At 40.1% G+C, this 16,912-nt stretch overlaps 2 protein-coding genes across 2 annotated transcripts; both read left to right on the top strand.

Annotated features, from left to right (window-relative positions):
- Window positions 1–1,388: 1,388 nt before the first annotated feature.
- On the top strand, window positions 1,389–12,957 carry rec8b (REC8 meiotic recombination protein b). Its single transcript, XM_069667775.1, has 18 exons — window positions 1,389–1,444; window positions 1,603–1,671; window positions 2,178–2,320; window positions 3,496–3,571; window positions 4,073–4,190; window positions 5,969–6,044; window positions 7,296–7,363; window positions 8,198–8,279; window positions 9,387–9,453; window positions 9,701–9,881; window positions 10,191–10,322; window positions 10,766–10,841; window positions 11,107–11,285; window positions 11,587–11,626; window positions 11,748–11,823; window positions 11,903–12,004; window positions 12,409–12,515; window positions 12,641–12,957. Exons 1-18 carry the CDS (start codon window positions 1,389–1,391, stop codon window positions 12,730–12,732), a joined length of 1,740 nt encoding a protein of 579 aa, XP_069523876.1. The 3' UTR covers window positions 12,733–12,957.
- A 1,045-nt stretch (window positions 12,958–14,002) lies between these two features.
- On the top strand, window positions 14,003–16,830 carry LOC138596234 (uncharacterized). The gene is made up of 5 exons (XM_069667857.1): window positions 14,003–14,086; window positions 15,449–15,690; window positions 15,769–15,868; window positions 15,981–16,110; window positions 16,742–16,830. Exons 1-5 carry the CDS (start codon window positions 14,003–14,005, stop codon window positions 16,828–16,830), a joined length of 645 nt encoding a protein of 214 aa, XP_069523958.1.
- Window positions 16,831–16,912: the final 82 nt, after the last annotated feature.

A 16,912-nucleotide genomic window follows, 5' to 3' on the forward strand; every position in this document is an offset into this window, starting at 1 on the left:
AGACTGAAATATTTAGGCTACTAAAGCTCAAATTAACTAACTTAAAGCTAAAATTCAAAGAAGAAATTAAAAAGTAATAATATTAATGAAATAAAAGACACAGTAACATCATAATGACATTTTTCATAGTTACTGAAAGTTAAATGTTTTTCAATGTTACATTTGCATATTTTGTGAAGTAAAGTTGTAAGTAAAGTATAAGAAACAGTGTACTTTAAGTGCCAAAAGCAAAAGTACTCACTAGGCAAAACGACCACTGTAAATGTTTATTGAACATTAATTGATTGTTTATTTTCAATATTTAAATATTACTTGTACTGATGCAATCTCGGATCCCTTCGGCACACCTGTGAACATGCGGGGATATGTAGCCGGCGGTTAGCAGTAAATTACTTCCTTTTCCGCTCCATTGTACACAGAAAAATAACCTGTTTTTCTTGTGATTTATTGTAATTAACGGGTCTTACCCTTGCCGAAGTTTAAATATCATGATGCAGATTTGTAAAAAGTAAAATTCAAGCTTTGTCAGGTCTGTCCTCAAGAGTCGAAGAAATCTACTTACAAAACGTTCGTTTGTTGAACGGAGGTCTGTTAGATAATTTCTGATGCATTTGATTAAGTCGGGAAATCTTAATGCTGAACGACTTTCGTGACATCACCTCAGGGAATTTATCTCAAATTGGATTTTAGATCTAGAACAGATTGTTAGTGGTTAGCATGCAGATATCTGTTTATAGCGATTAATAAGGAACTAAATCATCGTCAGATAGCCGCTGATGGGAAAGGGGTGTTATTAAGGCTCATTACATTTCTGGTTTTCCTGCATACGTCGCAGCCTGCTGATACTTGATTGGTCAATATTACTCAGACTACGACTGCAATGTAGTACAGACAGAAACCAGAACGCTTGCTTCCCAGAAATCCATGCCACTGTAAATAGAGATTACTACTGATGTGGCAGTGTCTGGGTTGTAATTACTCCAAAGGTAGCCAATCATCAGAATTATACATACTGAGAATAATTGATTGATTGAATAATTGTATGTACCACAACTGTAAACAATCGACAGTAAAGATAGTTCCACTCGTGGACTTACTAACGTAAAACACATCTATGTATACTGTAGTCCTTGTTTCATTATTCACAGGACTTCCTAACTCCCTAGCACTATTAATAGCTGTCTCTATTACATAACATGTCAGTGTTCTTATTTTGTACTTTACTTGAAGGCATCATGAGTGTTTACTTTCAACTTGACTAAACTCGCAACCTGATTGGTCAAGTGTGACTAGACGCGGGAAAACCGTGCTGGGACTATATCAAAGAAATACTCTAAACTTAAACCTTTTTTACTCAAAGTACCTGCTATAGAGAGACCACATAAAATATGTTTTACTACCCAAATGTCCTTCAACGCCATTCTGGATGTTTTTCCACCATTTGGTAAGTTTTTAAAAAGCTAATTTAGGTCATGAGCTTGTACCTACAAGATTAGCGAGCCTTTGTTAACTGTTTACTAACATTACAGCAAAACGTCTTAACCTAGATGGCTGATAAGCCTGTGTAAGCCCGGTTTTTTTCTGAATTTGTTGGTTATTCAGGTTAGCAGCCACAAGAGGTATCAGGGTCACTCGGAGAGAGCTTCTCAAAGTCAATGTCAAACGAACATGGTAAGAATTTCCATAATGTTTGTCAAATGGCTAATGTAAGCTTCAGCTGTCAGGTTTTGTTGCTAGCAAGGTGAACAATTTTGACTAAATAAAGTTAAGATACAAATCTTTTTGAAGCATATATTGATTGATTTATGATTTTCCATCAAGTTCTTATTTTGTTACCTTATCTTGCTTAGTTATACAAGATAATCCGCAGGGGGGAAATTCAAAATATATATGAACCTTATAAAATGACCTTAGACATTTTTTGTAGTGTGTTGGTAATTTAAGCAGCTTGGCTCAAGCAATTAGTAGTTTAGTTTGGGGAAAATATATTAGCTCATCTGCCAAAAGCTGCTTTAAGGTTTAAAATAGGTTAAAGAGTTTGCAGGTAAAATGTATGTCTTTGCATTACTACCTAAAATTGTATGAAATTGTACATGGTACTGGGTTAAGTAGTACTGTTATGTTACTGTTACAATGTTAATTTGATTATACCAGAACATTTTGTTTGATTTTTACAGTGGGGACATTGTGGACTATGTGACAGCCCAGGTTCCTCCACCACAACCCAACCTACCGAGACCTCAGTTTTCTCTCTACCTGTCGTCCCAGCTGCAGTATGGAGTGGTTGTGGTGTACCACAGGCAGTGTGGCTTCCTGCTCGGTAAGGGGAAATCAAGCAAGTGTAGAAAGAGAAGAAGTGGAACTGTCCTCAAAACTACATTGTCTGAACATAATGTACTGTAAACTTCTGATAAATGAGCAAGAAGAAAGGGGGAATTGAATAAGCAGAATAGACCAAAGGAGACTTTATTTCTTTGGACAAAATAACAGTTAAAGCGGTAGCAGTCTTATTTTTTAGTATTTACCAGAAATCAGTCAGTTGATTTTAAACAAGGGCAGATTTCTGTCTGGTATATTTATATAGGATTAGCAGAAAATGCTGTGAAAAGGATGATTTTAAGCTAAACAAGGAATTCATTTTCTGTTGGGCTGCTTTACAAGGTAAACTCAGGTGAAATGTGAAAACGCTGTTTGTTCAAATTATGCAAAACACAGCAGATGAGTTGTCTCTGCAAAATGTAGAAGCTTCAGAAATGCTGTTTTAATATAAAACCAAAACAGTGCTATCGGTGCTCAATGCATGTTTCCCAGATCGCCCTGGCAAAGCTGATTTAGAAGCCGATATTGAGCTGATGCAAAACCATCAGACCCAGCTAAACAGTCTCTATTCATCATGTCTTAAATTACAGCCTAATATTGCATCCCACAGCTTCACAATCATGCTGTTGTCATGGTTGATGAAAACTGTGAAAAACACTTCATGATGATAAGCAGGGGGAGAAGCCAAGAAAGCATCCACTGCCTGTTGTCCCCTTAAATTTAGCAATGGTATTTCATTTCATCTGTCAGTAGAATAAGATAGAATCTCCTAAAGCTGTCACATACAACTGAGAGTATTTTATAGGGTGTGGTGGGATGTGCTTCATAATGGTCTTGTAAACATGATAAATATCTTTCTGTAGCAATCACAGCTGGGACAGTACAAAAGAGTATCTGTAAAGCTTAATAAAAAATCCACAAATGCAGAAAGCAAATGCATCATGCATATCATGTATTAGCACATGATAATCCCATTTAATATTGAAGGTGCCTTGCTTATTGCCATCTTCTGCTGACTAGACAGGCAGCATTATGGTAATACAATCACATTCATTACATTTGTCATGTCAGATATTTTAGACCCTGACCTAATGTGACATCTCTGCTTCTGTTACTGAGTGAACCGCTCATCTAAGAGTTGCGTGTGAAAACTTCTAACTCGTTCTCTGCTTCCAGAGGAGGCTCAGCACACCATGGACCGCCTGCTGCGCTCTGAAAGATGCCTAGGTATCGACATGGCTGGGTCTGACAGGTGTGCACACAAGGACATGTACAACCGTTTCATCTTGCACAGGGAATGAGTGTTTTGTATCCTGAAGGCCCTCTGATTATAAGCAGAACACTGCAGAGGTTTTATGTGTTTGGGGAAGTCTGAGCTCAAAGCATCTGGTGGAATATTTATGAAGGAGATTATTTTGGGGAATAAAGACTGTGAAAGGAGACAGTATTTTATTGGGTGGGTGATGGACAAATTGAGCTACTTTCATTTGAATGGCATCATAAATGTTTAATAGGCTGTGTTATGGAACAGTGGTGATGTATGAGCTCTTGTTTCTGCAGATGCAGTATATCTTTACACATTGTGCACCATGCAGATGGTGAACGTTAATCTTACTTCCATCATATTTTATCTTTTGTTGAAAAACCATGAAACAACCTGTGTGTCTGAAAGTGTTTATAGTGTTGCATCAGCCAGTCAGCACTTGTATGAAGTTTTAATATTTTAGATATTATTGGTTTGTTTGTCTGGCAGGCCGGCCTTGGACGTACGTGACAGCCTGTACATGATGGAGGAGGCAGAGGGGGCTCAGGACCCTTTCTTTGGTCTCATGGAATTAAACCAACTGCCCAGCCCCTACAAAATACACCAGGTACATTAAACCATGTACTGTATGTGTTGTTGTGGCAAGGGAATATTCTAAAAACAGGCAGTGTAAACTAATGTGTGTCTCTGTTGTGTAGCATTACAAAACTCAACAAATATCAGGTTAACCTTTTCACAGCAGGCTGGATAGATGTGATTGTCAGGAGCAGCAGTCACTCTAGAGTTGAATCAATGACTGTATATATAGATGGATGATGCGTCTCCATCTGCTCTTACGTTACGTTTCCTCTCGCCGTTCGGCCTCTACTCTGCTAATCCGAAACAGTTCAGCTGCAGGAGCCGTATTTGTCAACAGAGCTGTCAATCATCATTTTGACAGCATCAAATAACTAATTAAAAATGAATTTGTCAGAAAAATGAACACTTGGAAGTAAATCAGATAATGATAAGAACTTACTATAATGACAAACCATGTTTGAGAAAACAATTTTTGGCATGTATTTAGATTTTATAGTTTGACACATGTCCCATCTGTTAACATGGAGGAGGCGGGCTTTATGACCTATACTGCAGCCAGCCAGCAGGGGGCGCTCGAAATGTTTTGGCTTCACTTTAAGGGAGCTTTTTATACAGTCTATATGTTGAATACAACGGATATAAAAATAGTTTATTCACCATCACTCATAATAGTAGACGTTGGAGGTAACACAATAAACTAAACATTGATTCTGTCAATATTAAATATATAAGACATATAACCTGTACCCATAATATAATAGATGTATAACTGTGAATGTCGCAGACAAACTAAAGTTTCCTGAGGAAATATTCCCACATCTGGAGAACGGTTCATTAATAAGACAATACTCTTATGTCAGACCATTTGACACGGCAGCTACTTTCCTTTAGTAAAGCTTTCATTTGGATTTCTGCAGCAGAAGTAAATGGATCAATTATTGAAAATAACATAATAGTAAGTAGTGTCATCTGACAACATTCAACACACATGCTCTGCTGCTGCAAGTGTGTGGGTGAGTATTGTCTAACCACAGTTCAAATACTGAGTAAACACACACACACTAACCTACACATCCCATATATGCCACACCTATTTCAAGGACAAATACAGCATTTTTCCACTGAATTGAGAAAATATGATGCTTCTCTGATGTCACTGTTTGAGATAATCCCAGGATATGTACAGTAATTTGATGCACACCCAACATTTTCAAAATATTCAATATCCCAGCCTTTTATTCTTACAGTCAATTCACTAATAAACAATCAACTACCACAGGTGAATCATTGTTTCATGGCCTTACATTACAAGTGAATCCCATTCTAACATAACATGCGTGCAATATCTCTACATGCAATCCACCGGTATCGTCAGAGAGATTAAATCTCTAACTTAAACTCACACTGTGTGCAATAAATCTGTCTGACAAGGATGAACTTTGACCTCGTGGTCTTTCCCTGTGGAAATACCACGTCTGTCTTAAACCATGAACAGTGCCACTGTGTGATGCAAGATAATATTGTGACTATAATATAGAACTGTTTAAGTGGTTACTGTCATGTAATTTATAGAATTTTAGTACTGGGGTTTGCCATTTGCAAACTGCTGTATATTGAGATCCTGTTGTGTATTATTGTCCCCATGAATCCAAAGCATAGCAGGGTCATCCTTTTGGTAAAGAGGTCATATTTACACATAACAAGTGGTTTATATCAGGCTCAGTTCCTACTTCTGTTCTGTTCAAGAAAATTGTTATATCTGTCAGTATGTTTTCTTTTCTGATATTTTATAATGTGTGTTTGCAGTCAGTGTTGGTGATTGCAGAGGCAGGTTCACAGCACTCCCTGGTGCCCAGTCCCCACACCACACCTGACAAAGAGGGTGAGACTGATACGTTGCTGCCTTTTAATTCTTCATTTCAACATCAAACAGGTCATGATGGCTTAATTAGGTGGCCCCATTTCAAAAGCTTCAGGAAACTTAGATGTTCTTGTGTCTTTTTGTGTCCATTTCCCACTTCTCACGTGTCTGTTTGAGACGTGGAGCAGAAAAAAAGCACCAACATGTAAATGTAGTATATGTATATGTCATAGCGCTGCCTTGTTGCGGCAACAAGCAGCAGTAGTTACGATTGCTTTTAGTGTGGTTTTAATGTGTTGCTTATGTGAGTGGTGCTTATTTTAACCTTTTTTTTTTAACTATGTGGATTCATCGTGCTCTGCTATATTTTATTAATCTTTTATTGAGTTAATTGTAACTTTTGCGATAATCTGTTGGTTTGGAAACCTCAGCGTTGTTAACAAAAACAGGCTGCGAAACATTGTTATACTTTGCCGAAAGACTGTCGGCATTACCTTTAAAGATCTTGGCCATGTTTATCAAGACCGAGCCACTCAGAAGGCCATCCTGGAAGACCCTCACCACCCTCTTTATGTAGAGTTTAATCTTCTGCCAACAGGAGGTTCACCTACACTCGGATGGCTAAATCAAACAGATATCTTAGGTCATTTGTTCCATCAGCAGTTGAGTTTTTAAACAAGCTTTAGGCACTTTGCCATTGCATATACACCAAGGACTGTTGGCTTTGTGTCTATCATGATGACATCCATGGGATGTATGTATTATATTATATGTATGTATTTATGTCTCCTGTTCTTGTCTTTCATGATGTGTATTGCTTGTGTGTGACCCTTGGGGACCATACACACTGGATGCTTGCTTTGCTTCCAAACTGGTCTGTGACACTTGTGATTATGTTCTTTACGTACAGATTATTCTGATTCTAATTGGATGTCTAATTAAATGGTTGTGGTATCACTTTGCATGATAAAAGTCAAGATAATATGTCATCAGACGTTTCATAAATGGGTCATCTAGCTAAAATTCCATTAGTGGATTTTCTTCTAAAAATAAACGTTGGCGTAGTAGGGTGCTATTTCCACCCCTGTTAGGAAATTTGTGAATAAATGCTCAATCATCAGTGAATTTAATCTTATTTTCTATGCACATATTTAATAAAAAATGCATCAGTCCCGGATCCAGCCCAGATCTCTTTGTAAGGGCTTAAAATGATGTCTCACTGTGCTACAAACACACTTGGCTTCTAATCCCCCCCCCTTTGTGTCAAACCAGGTTTCAGGTCACCTCCAGCTGCCATCACCCTGACAGAGAAGGAGCAGTTGCTCATCCCCGCTGCTGAGGTAAACTCTCTGTCACAGTACAGGGACAGAAAACATCCCAGTCATCAGTTTAGATTCAGCAGGGGTCCTAGTGATTCATTGGGCTGGGATGTTGGACACGTGCCCGCAACAGCTTTACTGAAGGTTTTTATCGCAAGTCGGACACTGAAAGTCGGTCTTTTCCCTCACTCTGTGCAGCATGCTATGTGATGAGGAAGTAACATTAAAGCCAGATAAAGTTCAATATAGGTTTGTGAGAGTTTTTGTGCGAGGTTTGTGCTTCCATCTGCTTAAAGCACAACAAATATCTATGGGACAGATTTTTTTTTTACAAATGAAAAAAAACATTTTCTTAATGTTTTGTATAATCCAGTGAAGTTAACGGTGTAGGGGAATGTGGACGTAAAATACCTGATGCCTAACAGACTGTCCTGAATTCACCTGTCAGAGCTTTATTATGTACAGTCATCAAATGCAGCTGTTTCACCACGGTGAGTCTGTGTCCCACAGTACCTCCACACACTATTAGCCTCTTCGTATTGCCACTTAGGGACTGATAATGCTCCTCCTAAAGCATCATCAGCCAATGAAGTCCATTTTGTCCATTTGATAGGATGTGACTTAATTACATCAGCATGCACTCAGTTTGTTTACAGAGATATGTGTCCTCCGCCCCCGCCTGTCTGCCCCTTGGGTTTGTTTTTGCTTTGTATGCAAAAAATGTGTACATTTTTTTTATCATTCTGTTTTTTTTGGGTACACTTAACAGACTAAACCTCATGATTGTGTTTTTGTTTTACATTTTTCCTCTTCTGACCTTTCCTCTCTTTCGCTGTCACTCTGTTTCTGTCTCAGTGTTTTGTGGGTGATGACCTTCCTGAGGCCACAGCCAGAGAGATTGACTTGTTGATGGATCAGCCAGACCAGTTCCGGGGAGGTGAGTGCTTCTGTCTTTAACAACAAGAAGGATAAGCTTTGCATGTACATGTCTTTAAGTTTTGTTGTCTGACACTGGAGGTTTGTACTAAATGTAATAATCTGTGAAGTGCCTACTTTATCAGCCCCACAGCGTGTTCCTTTTTCTGTAATGTGTCTGCACCAGTGAACCAGGTCAAACTCTTTCTACTGTCACTATAATTGAAAAAAAAAAGAGGCAATTCTGACTCTGAGAGTGGTTTTGCTACTGGAAAGACAAGGGTTTATTTTCAGGAGACGCCTGCCTTCCTAAAACATTCGCTCTGAATTCAACTCATGCATTAAAACAGCAGTAAGAGAATCCAAATTGGGTTGTTAAGAGTTTTTTGACAAGAAAAAACTGTTTCCTAAACAAAGAAAGTGATTTAACTGTTGGTAAACTCTTTAGATTAGATTGTTTTGTTAGAGATGGGTTCACTTTAATCTCCATTTACACATTCTATATAGAAATGTAGAATCTGTAGGCAGGGACACGGATTTTAGGGATGGCAAGTGTTCTGGTTTCCGTTTGTAGTATGCTTGTTGTCCGATTAATTACATATCAGCAGGCGGCGGCATATGCAAGAAAAACAGAAGCAGGCGGAACATAATGCTATGCAGCTAACAATCCGTTCTAGATCAAAAAATCAACTTGAGTTAAATTCCCTTGACGCAAAAGCTGTTCAGCGTTTAGATTTCCTTACTTCCTGGAATGCATCAGAAATGATCAATCCGACCTCCGTTCAACAAACAAGCATTTTGAAAGTAGTGTTTTTTTCCTCTTGAGGACAGACTTGACAAAGCTTCATTTTGACTTTTTACTAATCTGCATCAAGATATTGAAATTTTGGCAAAGGTAAGACCCGTTAATTAAAGTAAAACGGGTTGTTTTTCTGTAAACAATGCAGCACGCGGAAAAGGAAGTCTTGACTGGAAGTCGTTTATTGCTAACCGCTGGCTATATGCCCGGCATGTTCACCTTTGTCCCCAGAGGCTGTATCATCGTCAGAATATAGCCAATGGGATCCAAGAGTGGGTTCACTTGAATTCATATTGTTTCTCTGTCATCATGTACTTGTTTGTTAAACAGAAGTAGGGGGACAGCAGACAGAGGAAAGGATCAGGGATCTTGAAGGAGCAATGTCCTCTATTGACCAGTGAGTCCTGTAGAGAACCTAAAAACTGACAGCCCATTAGCTACACACCTCAGAGAGCTCCTTCAGGGTAAACATCATTGCGATAATACCAGTCTGCTTTGTTTGCATGTCAAAGAATGTTTACAGACAGGTAAATATTGACAACAGATAACGACCACTTACAACACAAATACACACACACTGCTTTAAGCTCAGACTTGTGAGGACCAACTGTGTACAGTCAGCATGTGTGTGTTATTGTTTCCAGGCTGAAGGAGACGATGCTGGGACCAGAGCGGGACACCGTGTGGCTGCTAGACGAAGAGTCAGGTCAGCCTGTGGAGGTTCCTCTGGCAGCTGTTGCCCTAGAGATGACCCCACTGCAGGTTGCTATGCCAACTCCACCCTCTGGGGCATCTGAGAAAGAAGGAGACAGAACAACTGAAGAGGTGAGACATAGGTGATGCTGTCTATTCACTACCTTGTTAATCACCTGCTGTTTAAATTCTGACATGATGGAAACAACAAACAATGACAAAGCAGTTTCTGCTGGGACACTTGTCATAAACTTCAATCTACATTCCACAGAGTGACTCATGGGCGGCTTGTTTCGTTTTGGAAACAAGTAATGGAAAGCACATGTAGGTGCGGCTCCGCATAGATTCATAGTTTCCAGTTTGTGAGCTGGAGTGTGACGTCTTTTTTATAGATTCAATCGTCCAAACATTTCACCTGTGTGTTTCTCTCACTGCCATCAGGTTGTTCTTCCTCTCCCGAAGCACGTAGGAGGTCGCAAGCGTCAACTGGTCTTTGCTGACCCTCAGGTCCAGATATCTGACAGAGCGATGAAGGAACAGATCGGAAACCCACGGGCCGAGACACTAGAGCTGGTACTGAAACATGCTGGGAGCGTTTTACTTTACTCATATACTTAATCGTATATGTAAAAATTCATTATGAATATAATCTTAAACAACCCTTCTCTACCTCAACAAACACGCACAATATGACACAGGCTGTATATAGTGTATGCACCACTTTAATTCACACTCTTTCAGCCGTAACACTGACCAGCTGAATTTTCAGTCTTTGCTGTTCTGTAATCAAAGTGTTGCCATCAAAGTATCTATTCACCAGGGTCTCAGTTAATTAAACTCCAGATCTCCAACCCTCCTCCTGCTCTCTAACCCCACTGGAAAATTGCTCATTGATTTTATTTCCTTCCTCCCTTATTTTCTCTAATTTCCTTTGAGACATTGACTTTGGCCCTTCTCTCTCCCTCCACTGTGAAATTATTTGTACCATCATGTTAATATTTTGTTCCTCCTGTCAGTCCCAGGTGTTACTGGATTTGCCCTCCCCGACCAAGCGTGCTGCTCCTGCTCAGCTCTTCAGCGCCCCCTGTGGATGTCAGTACAAAGTTCTACAATAAAGATTTTTGTCTCTCTGCTTTCAGACTTAAAATTGCACACAGATGTAGGGACTATAACGTAACATTAAGAGGCACACAAGAGGTTAAAGAAAATGAAACTGCCCTGGAAGTATGAATATTAACTGCCAGCATGTTTTCTAATCAGCAAACACCTCGTAGATTGATTACAGCATTCTTTGATTTGGACTGTCTTTCTTAAACTGCTAAAAGAAATGACCAAATACCCCTTGACCCCTTTACAGCCCTCCTCCATACTGACCTCCAGTCTCTATGGAAACAGTGTGCCTCGCTCACCGTCCTGTCTGTATATGGGGAAAACCAGAGAGGGGAGGAGGACAAAGAGGGCGTGAGAGGAGAGTCAGAGCAGGACAGAGAAATACTGAGGACAGAGAGGAAGAGGAGGCACTCAAGCATGAGAGAGGTGGGTCTGTGCGAAGGTGTGTAGATATTTAATACTTATCTTTTTTAACAGCTTTTCTCTTGGTATCATATAATAATCTAAAGAAAAATACTAAATAGTCTTACGAAGCGCTGTACAGTTTCTTGCCGTGCCAAAATCTGCCAGGCTATTTGCGAAACTGTGGGTCGAGTAATAAAGGTTATCCATTAGGCAGCTGGCCTGCAGTCGTAGCCTGCCAACTGTGTTCAGTTCAGTGGTGAGACAAATTAGATTATAAACCTCGTTTCTGTTTCACGAAGCTCTGCCTCTCTCTCTTTCTCAGATATCCAGTGAGTCAGGACTGCAACCCGCTGAGGGCTCATGTAAGAATTCTTTCTCTTTTCTCACACATTAGTTTTTCAGATCATGTTTTGGCAGCACAACAAATAAACCATTTACCTAAAGCTGCCAGCGTTTCAAAGTGTGTATTTGTGTGTGAAACAGCTGCTTTAGATGTGATCCTGGACATGTCCAAAGAGGACAAATCCATGAGCGATGTGATGACTCCTGTCAGCAGATGGTGAGTCTCAGATGGTAAGACAGACACACAGCTGAAAGGATAAAGAAATAGATCACTGTGTTTTTGTTTTAATGTTTAGGTCCCCGCAAGAGGAGGCTCGGCTACCAATGGAGCCTATCGCTGAGGAGAACATTGAGATGCCCGAGGCTCAGAATGATGCAGAGAGCAGGGACATGCTGAGGTATTTCATACACACGCACACTCAGTACAATGAGCTCAAAAACACCCTGACATCTGCTTTGAAATTCAAAATAGAAAGCAACCATTCTGTCGAGGGATAAACCTGAGGCAAACACACATTTCCATGTTAAAGACCTCTACCAAGGTTGTATAGAAAAGAAACGCAAACATAAGTGAGGGTCAGAAGATTAGATAAAAAGCTGTTTCATAGTATACAGTATATTATGTATAAATGAGAAATGTCTTAATGCACAATGCTTTCTGCCCCGCATCAGTAAGATTTGAAAAATATGAAAAAAATAATCTTAGAATCAAGAAAAATATTGGAAGCTTAATAACAAATACCGGTAAGTCATTATCTGTCTTCTAGTTGAATCACGGCTTAAACTGCTTGTCTGTTTTTAGCTGGATCTCAAGCAGCCTGCAGAGATTTGGAGAAGTCACCTTTGACTCTCTGATGCCCCCAGAGGCCAACCGGACCACTGCAGCTCACACACTCTATAAATTGCTGGGTGAGGAAATCAAAAGCAGCTGCTGATTCAAATCCTGGAAGTTCATTTTAATGCAGAATGAGACAAAAAGGAATACCTGATGCAAACTGAAATAATGTTATCTAACTGTGTTTCTCTCTTTTCAGACCTGCTGTCTGCTGGACAGTTGACTGTACGACAGGTGGAACCCTACAGTATCATCACCATAAACCGTGCAGCCCTCAGGATAGCTGTCTGAACATACACACATACACACAGTTATTTCTCTATAGTTCTGTAGAGGGAGTGTTAACAGTGTTTTTTTATTGGTGAATATATTGGATGTATTAGATCCTATGACTGCTTCAGTAACACATGAGGTCATGATATCACAGGTTAAATGTTTTTAATGAATTTTTAAATAACTCCGAAACATTGAACTGTTACTTTTTTTCAGTGTTTTTAAAGAACATTTACAAGATTTTTAACCATTTTAACTGATTTTAATGCTGTTTAAAATAGCTATACCAATTGAGTTTATTAATGTTTCCTGTTTTATACTCTCATACTGTTTGTGAAGATTTAAACATGACGACCTAGCAGGTTTAATCATACAGTTTGTGTCTTTCGTATGGCTTTTTATCCTTTGTATTGATTTTAAATTAAGCTTTTTATACAGTTTGTAATGGCTGTGAGGTTTTTATCCTTTTTAATTATAGTTTCAACTTTGTAATAAACTTTGCTTGGTCAGTAGATCTGCATATGATGAATTATTCCACCAAACTCTTAAGGCTTGATAACCTCTATGGCTCTATAGGTTAGAGGTTATTCAGGTTTGTGTTAGCACAGTATTTTCTTTACTTAATTTATCAAGAACAACTGAAAACATTTTAACACTAGTCTCACTTTTGAAGTAAACTTGTTTATTATTTTTACCTATATTAATGCTTTGAGTCAAATGTCAAATAAGAACAAGAGAAATCAAGCAGTCTATAAATCCAATAGTTTATTTCAAATAGTCAAATTGGAGCTTATGGTGCAAAAAAAAGGTATAGAAATCATTGAAATGTGACCGGACAGTACATCAGCACTTGGACCATATTGTGCCTCGCTGGCAGAAAACTGTCTGACCTCATGCCTCAATAACTCCACACAATTAAAGTGTTTGCTCGTTAAACACACCGGGGACTGCTTTGTGTGTGTGTGTGTGTGTGTGTGTGTACATAAGCGTAACACCAAATCCATGTGGCACCTCATTGTGACAGAGGCCAGAGCTGAGGTCAGTGCTGCAGTCACAGAACAGAAATCCTCATTTACATCAACATAGTAGAATGAGTATTTTGTTGATACTGCTTGTGATACATTCAAGTGGCAGGGTGCTATGCCAGGACATGTCCTTTCCATTACCACGTCATGTTTTCCTACACAGATACGGCCTCTAAACTGGTCCGCTACTTTAGTTTATTGTGTTTCCGAGCTAGTACCTACTTCATACAGATGAAAAAAACCCTAAAGGTTTTCAGGACGCAATGTCCTCACTCAAGAGCAGCTTGATGCTTACAGTGAGCATCTTGAATCGTAACCACTTCTCTTACTGCTGCATCAATGGCACTGTAGGACAAAATGACATCACTTAGTTTACAGACACACAGATGCACACATCTGGGAAACCTTTAGGGACAACAGAAACAGGCCAAAAAAAATGACATAGAATTACAGTTGTTTTGGGAGATTTGGTAACAAACTGTTGCTTATTTACACGTCCAACAGACATTAAGCAACAATAGATGTACGTTTTTGCTGCTCTAGTTTCTGGGGGAAATATCTGGCTTATTAGCTACTCAATGCTCAATTATGTTAACCAGTTCTAATGGCTAACCCTGCCTGTCAGCCTCTTGGTGCTTAGCACACAAAGGGTATTTGGAGCTTTCCTGTAAAGCAATGCAATGACAGACATGAGAATAAACAGAATAAGACATTTTAACTATTTAAAGGAGGTTATAATAGCCGACCAAAAAGTGCAACCACGACCTGCTGTTTAGACAGCCAACCTCTTTTCCGCTCTACACATTCCCGGGCCTTTACATCATCTGTATCCCTCCACAGTGCTGACATTAAACTGCTGTTTTTGTTGACAGGATTCATTGTGGCTGCTCAGGGAATGTGACATGCAGAGTCCAGAGTGCTGGTTCACTGGTGGAAAAGATCCCTGCTCTAAAGGACAAAACACACACGTGTTCCACGGCATGCAGAGACACGTGTCCTGAGTTTGTGTCCCCCTGTAAATCTGAATGTGACACTGAACTGTAAATGGCCCATATATCAAGCTCCTGAAATGAGAGGGAGGGTAAAGAGGGGACACAAATGATGAGAGGGGGTATAGTTACGGTGAAGTGGATCATGTCATTACACAGATCTGTTGTGCATTCTGAACCTAAAGTGACATCTTGGCATGTGTTATGTAACCAAATGTATACATTTTAAAAACAAGTACCAATTATAAGTCAAAAAGCAATTAATCATTTCATTACAGGCTGGAAGATCTTTAGGTCACAAACTTCCGCCTTTTACACCTGAAACATGTTGAACTAAACACTGACCTCACACAGGCCCGGTCAAAATGATAATCCGCACAGACACCGAGCAGTACAAACAGCACCATCAGTCCATCACCCCCTGACAGTCTAATAAACCTAACATCTGAGTGACACATAACACACATTTGCACCGGCTGCTTATATCAGCCAGCAGTGCACAGCACAAGCCTTCATGCAGTCAGACACTCTCACTTTCCAGAAGCCTTTATCATCTGAAGACGCAGAGCTCTGAATCATCAGCCCTGAGGAGGAAAGAGTGGACCAGCCAGTATCTGCAACAACAGAACCACTGGAGACAGAAGGAGCAGATACAGAGCATCAGTCACAGGGATAAAGACCGAGGGATACATCGCATTCTTTTTTTGAGATACTGATCAGAGAGTCAAGCTGGCAGCAGAAGACACAAAAAGCTTGCTGGAGGAGGGAGAGGCCAATGCAGAGCAGGCCAACGGAGGGCCTGATGGCCCAGCAGACAGGGAGTCCCCTGGGCCAATGGTGCGGGTTGAACTGGAGTGGGAGATCCCGATGTCGGTGACACTGCCCATCGAGGTGCAGCCCGACCCAGCGCACCAACCGTTCCCCTTCTTGGACACGACGCTGGCTGACCTGGGCATCCAAGAGTAAGTCTGCTGTCAGCATGAGGGGTCTTAAAACACAATTTATACAGATGTATTTCAGCTTCTGTGTATTTTCTCCAGGTCAGAGGTGAAGGAGCGGGTGGTGTGGGTTGACAACAAGAAGACTCAGGTCAAGAACAAAGCAGGGAAGCTGAAGGAAAAGGAGATCACCATCCTCGAGGTTTGCTTTAAAATGCCAAAGCTTCTAAATTCATTTGAAGCTTTTTTGTTTTGTTTTAATCTACCAAATACATGTCTGAGAGTAGTGCGATGACAAATGTTTCCTCTTGTAGGTCAGAGTGAAAGCCCAGAAGCCTGGAGACAAACAGCTCCAGGAGGTGCTGTACAGCACCGAGGCCCACACTGACCGCTCCTTCTGCCGCACGGGAATGAACATCCTGCCGTGGAAACAAACATCTACAGGTTTGGAAGCAATTGAAATCAGTCAAATATTCAAATACAGCACTATTCGAGTTTTAATAGTAGCGTATGTTGCTTCTTGATTCAGATGTGTATGTTTTCCAGTGTAGATGTAAGCACATATTATATTATTTGCATGTTAATTCGTCCCGCTGCAGTCTGAAGCGACCTCTCAGATAGCAGAAGAATTGTCAGACTGATGTAGATCACAGTGGTGTGCCAGAGCCTCAGGCACTGAAATGACATCATTGTAAACATTTCATCAGCATCCAGATAAAACTTTAGACCTCAACACTATAAGGACTGGTGAAAACCACTTTGACTTGTCGTAGCCATTTTTACGTTAGCATTTCCCTACTTGTCATGGCATGACAGGCTTATGTAAGAAATAGGCTGTTTGTTGTGGCACAGAGGAAGCTAAAGCTCATGCCTCCTGTAAATAACATCATAAGACACTAATAGCTAACATGAACCTGTTTCTTCTTAGTTGTTTTATGTGTACTCACAGAGCGGTTTCTTTTACTGCTATAAATGTGATATTCCTCCCTGCCATCATTAGCACATACTGATATATCTATGTGGTTTAAGTGGCACATGCATTTAACAAAAGACCTCTGTCTGTCTGTGTCAGTAGAGGATGGACTGACACCGGTGCAGATGACTATGGCATTGGAAAACCAGCAGCCTGATTCCGTTGAGGCGCAGGGGCAACGGGAGATCTGAGAATAATAATTCTTCAAATAATAATCATAATTCTACCGCAAAGCTCATGTTAAACTCAGTTCTACAGTAAGGGGAGGTTAAA

The sequence above is a fragment of the Semicossyphus pulcher genome, unplaced genomic scaffold (genome assembly GCF_022749685.1).
Source record: "Semicossyphus pulcher isolate SPU_LCO1_2020_fin unplaced genomic scaffold, fSemPul1.0.p SCAF_18, whole genome shotgun sequence".
Taxonomy (NCBI): domain Eukaryota; kingdom Metazoa; phylum Chordata; class Actinopteri; order Labriformes; family Labridae; genus Semicossyphus; species Semicossyphus pulcher.